Source organism: Apodemus sylvaticus, chromosome 9 (assembly GCF_947179515.1).
Source record: "Apodemus sylvaticus chromosome 9, mApoSyl1.1, whole genome shotgun sequence".
Lineage (NCBI taxonomy): Eukaryota > Metazoa > Chordata > Mammalia > Rodentia > Muridae > Apodemus > Apodemus sylvaticus.
In genome coordinates, this window is record NC_067480.1 from 88734249 (window position 1) to 88739388 (window position 5140).

Below are 5140 nucleotides of genomic sequence, written 5' to 3' on the forward strand. Positions count from 1 at the left end.
AGGGGAGCAATCCAATTTGCTTACCATACCAAGAAGTTGGTTTATAACAATTTGTGCCATTTTTTCTTCTACCCTCATTTATATGTGGAAAGTAGTGAGGTATCTGGGGAGCTAGGAAATAAACATCTTACGATGTTATTAGAAAGATGTTATTATGGAGAAACTAAGTAGACAGTATGAAATTGTTCCTTCCTCAGACTTCATCTTGGCCCTAGACACTGGACCATGGGAAAGATGATCCTCATATATAAAAAGCAGGGTTGCTGTGGCCTGACGTAAGATATAAAGCCAAAGAGCAGCACAGAGGTACAAAACCAAGGTTTCTACACTCGCTCAAAGGCCACTTATTTATTATAGATTTAAGAAAATAAAATCTAATATATTTGCAGGCATCTGCTTCTTCATCTTTCTTCTGTGGATTCTTTAGAAAATAAACATAGTCTTTTGGTTGTATTGGGGAAAAAAAACAAACACTAGTCAAGAGTACTGAGCACACCCAAACTGCTACATTTACCATATATATGAGGTTCATAATATACATTCAAAGTGGTAAAAACGAAGAATGGGACAAGGCATCAAATGTGTCAACAAAAACACGAATCAGCCACAGCAGCCATCTTACAGTAACTCACCAAAATGATGAACACACAGGGGAAGAGGAGAGGCAACCGGTGTGTGTTCTCTAGACCTTTTAGGAAGCATGGAGCTGTTCCTTTGGCCATATACATGCGAATCTACAAGAAGGGTGATGCTGTAGACATCAAGGAATGGGCGCTATTCAAAAAGGAATGCCCTTTAAGTGTTACCACGGCAAAACCAGAAGAGTCTACAATGTCACCCAGCATGCGGTGGACATCATTGTAAACAAGCAAGTTAAGGACAAAATTCTGGCCAAGAGGATCAGCGTGCAGATTGAGGTCATCAAGCACTCGAAGAGCAGAGACAGCTTCCTGAAGCGGGGAAGGAGAACAGTCAGGAAAAGGAGGCCAAGGAGAAGGAGCCCGAACCTGGTGAAGGAGAGCTGTCAGGAAAAGGAGGCCAAGGAGAAGGAGCCTGAACTGTCGGAGTCCACTACATATGAATTCATGGCCTAATGTACAAAACAGAAATAAAGGACCAGGACTGCAAAGGGTTTCCCTTAACAAACAAACAAACAAACAAACAAACTTGAGTTGCTGAGAGAATTAATTTACCTCTAACAATGTCATTGGAGCTGCTAAGGGATGCGGCCCCCTGCAGTGGGGGAGGGGGACTCTTCACTCAAGGTGAGAATGGATCCAAAGCCAAGGACCTGCAGAAATGTGGTCAAAGTAAAGGTTTATGGGACATATGGGGAGGGGGGATCTGGGAAAGGGGAAATCATTTGGAATGTAAACAAAGAATATAGAAAATAAAAATATTTAAAAAAAAAAAAAGTCTTATTTCAGAGTAGCCTGTGTGTAGAAATGGGTCAGTAATGGTTTCTGAAACGGGGGTTAGGGCACGAAAAGTGCATGCAGCCTTAGGAAGGCTGTCTGCTTCTGGGGCAAGTCATTCCGGGCCAGGCACAGGCAAATGGAAGATGTCCTCACTGCTTTTTGCTAAGAAAATGGGGCTTTGCTAAGAAAATAAAGCATAATACAGTCACGTGAATGATGCAGGGTAGACATTTTTGAAAAACTTCAGCTCATCTTATGTCCGTAGCCTTCAATAGGGGTCCCTTGGTATTCCTATCATACTGCAAGCACAGCTTAAATCAAGAATGGCTTCCAGCTACACAGTCTTCTAGTTCTGCTGAACCCTGCTGCTCTGTTGACTTCGTCCATAGCAAAGCTCACTCCCTGAAATTGTCTGCGCTTCTTTCCGAAGTTAGCGCCCAATGCAATGGGTTTCATTATGGCGTTTTCATATACACTTGGCAATTATTGGTCCTGCCTCAAACCCCTGCACCTCCTTCCTGCTGGTCTCCCTTCTTGCAATAGCCACTTTCCCCTACACCTTCCTTTGATAAGTATTACTTTTTACATTTTAGTGACTCTTTATTTCTGTGATGGTGGAACATGGATTAGAACATTAATAAATATTGGCCAAATAATAAAGTTGTTGGATTATAAATGTTGTATTATAAATTTTTCTGCACTTTTTTTGTGTGTGACAGAGTCTCACTATGCAGCCTTGACTGGCCTGGAACTCACTATCTATACCAAGCTGGCTTTGAACTCACAGAGATCTGCTTGCCTCTACCTCCTGAGGGCAGAGATTAAAGGTGTATGCCACCATGCCCAGATATGTAATTCTTCATAATGTTTCTCCTTTACTTTGGAGTCCTGGCGGAATGAAAAGTCCTGAGAACAGTCTTTTCCACTTTTACAACTCTTGGAACAGCCGAGACCTCAGTGGCATATTATTATGTATGGCATTTGTTATGGTGAGCCGCTCAGCCACATACCCACTCAGCTTGGGTTCTTCAAAGTCGTTGTGGTTAGAGAGAGTCCTGGATGGACAGGAGCTCATCTCTCTCTCTCTCTTTTTAAATTTACATTTCAAATGTTATCCCCTTACCTGGTTTCCCCCTCTCCCAGAAACCCCCACTTCTATCCCCCTCCCCCTGCTTCTATGAGGGTGTTCCTCCACCCAACCACTCCTACCTCCTAGCCCTCCATTCTCCTACACTGGGGCATCTATCAAACCTTCATAGGACCAAGGACCTCTCCTCCCATTGATGTCTGGCATGGCTGTCCTCTGCTACATATGCAGCTGGAGCCATGTGTACTTCTTGGTTGGTGTCTTAGTCCCTGGGAGATCTGGAGTGTCTGGTTAGTTGATATTGTTATCCTTCCTTTGGGGCTCCAATCACAAAAGAACACACATGGTATGCACTCACTGATAAGTGGATATTAGCCCCAAAGCTCTGAATACCCAAGATACAATTCACAGACCCCATGAAGCTCAAGAAGGAAGACCAGTGTGTGGGTGCTTCAGTCCTTCTTAGGCAGAGGAACAAAATACTCATGGGAGTAAACATGGGGATAACAGTGTAGTGCAGAGACTGAAGGAAAGGCCATGGAGAGACTGCCCTACCTGGGGATTCATCCCAGATACAGTCACCAAACTCCAACACTATTGTGGATGCTAAGAAAGGCTTGCTGGCAGGAGTCTGATATAGCTGTCTCCTGAGAGGCCCTGCCAGAGCCTGACAAACACAGATTGAGATGCTTGCAGCCAACCATTACACTGAGTGTGTGTGTGTGTGGGGGGTTGTCCCCATGGAGGAGCTTGAACTCGCCTCTTAGTCAGACAACAGTAGCAGAAGTGATGCTGGCTCGAGGGCTCCTTCAGCAGAGCTACCCGCTTTGCCCAGAAAAATCTTTCCTAAATTCACTCTGGACCATTGTTCTTCCTTTCATTGATTCCTCCAATTCCAGCTTCAGCCTCACCCTCACTATGCCTGAGAAGCAACTGAGTCACAAGTAATTTGACATAATCCACCAGCTCCAGTGCTGGCACTCTCTTGGGAGTTCATTAAAGCTTGGTGAAGAGAAGCAGGATCAGCTTGTGAGTCTTTATGGACAGAGACGTGGACGTGGGATGGACTGAGAACAACCATGACCAAACAGGTGATAGGGTCAAAGGTGGGGGCTAAGAGAGAATTCTGTAAATCTTTTATGCTTTTAGGATTGCATGGGCAGCAAACAAGTTAGGAAAATATTATCCAGGTATTAGAGTTTGAAGAAAGAATTCCAACCATCAAGGTAGTCTTTTGATTTTCATTTAAATGCTACTTCAATCTCAAATAAAATGAACTAATTGTAAGATGAAGGTTTGGGGAGGTTACTGCAGTTTTTAGTAACGAGAATGTATAAATTTACTAAATAAGTCTATAAATTTAGGAAAAATATTTATATATTTATATATTCCTATTTATATATAAATATTTACATATTTATATATTCCTTTAAATATCTATATAGGAAAATATTTATACATTCCACAAAGGAGTGCAGCTCATATAGTATTTAAATGCAGAAAGTAATTACAAGTTTTAGCGTATGTCACACTAAGTACCAATTTTTTTGAAAAAGGAAATAAGGTGATAATTAAAAGTAATTTCTGAGCTTCAAAGATAGCTCAGCAGTTAAGAGCACTGGCTGCTCTTCCAGAGGACCTGGGTTCAACTTACAGCACCCAGATGGCAGCTCACAGCTCTCTCTAACTCCTGTTTCAGGGGATCCGACACCCTCACACAGGCACGTATGCAGGCGAAATACCAATGCACATTAAAAAATAAAAGTAAATATGAAAAAATAATTTATGTCATAATTCATAACAACAATAAATGTAACTTAACTCCTTTTTCTTAAGCTTTTTCACCCACAAGAAACTCTCAAGTTTCTGTGTTCAAACAGGAATGGAAATAGGGATTCCCTTCTCAATAGCTTTATTAGTTCCCAGTGCCTGTTTAAGTCACAGAGTGTATTATACTGCCCTCTGCTGGAAGATGAGGTGAATGCTCACTTTTCACACAGATTGCTAAAGTGGAAGAAATGGCTGCACTTTCTTTATAATTCAACAGCTAGATATTACCACCACGCCCCCCCCCAGCCATGTATCACCTAAGACATATCATAATAGGGTGGGTGGCAAACAGACCTATAGACAGGGCCCAGGATGTAGGTCAAAATTGTAGAAAATGTTCAATTCTCAATACCCCAAGTAAACACTTTAAATGCGTGCACACATTGTGTGTGTCTGTCTGTGTGTGTCTCTATGTGTGTGAGAGAGACAGAGAGAAACAGAGACAGAGGCATACAGAGAAAGAGGAAGAAAGAGAGAGAGTCAGAGAGATTGAGAGAGAGAGAGAGAGAGTTTGTGTTTGTCCTGTGTGCGTAGGTGTCCAAAGATGCCAAAACCCCTGGAACTGAAATAACTATTATAAATCATCCAACCTGGTGGGAACAGAACTTATATCCTCTGCAAGAACAGTAAGTGTTCTTTACTGGTGAGCCATCTCTGAATCCTCCAAATATACTTTTTGATCACTGTATAATAAATAGATCATAAATAAAATAGAGAAGAAGGAAATTGAGGTAGAGGAGGAGAGGAGAAGGAATGGGAGGAGACAGAAGAGGAGGAGAGGGGAGGGAATGGGGGGGAGATGGCA

General features: G+C 42.2%; 1 protein-coding gene across 1 annotated transcript; it reads left to right on the forward strand.

Annotated features, from left to right (window-relative positions):
• The first annotated feature begins 767 nt into the window (after window positions 1-767).
• Window positions 768-1094, forward strand: LOC127691964 (60S ribosomal protein L21-like). Its single transcript, XM_052191861.1, has one exon. The coding sequence runs from the start codon at window positions 768-770 to the stop codon at window positions 1092-1094; it is 327 nt and encodes a 108-aa protein (XP_052047821.1).
• Window positions 1095-5140: the final 4046 nt, after the last annotated feature.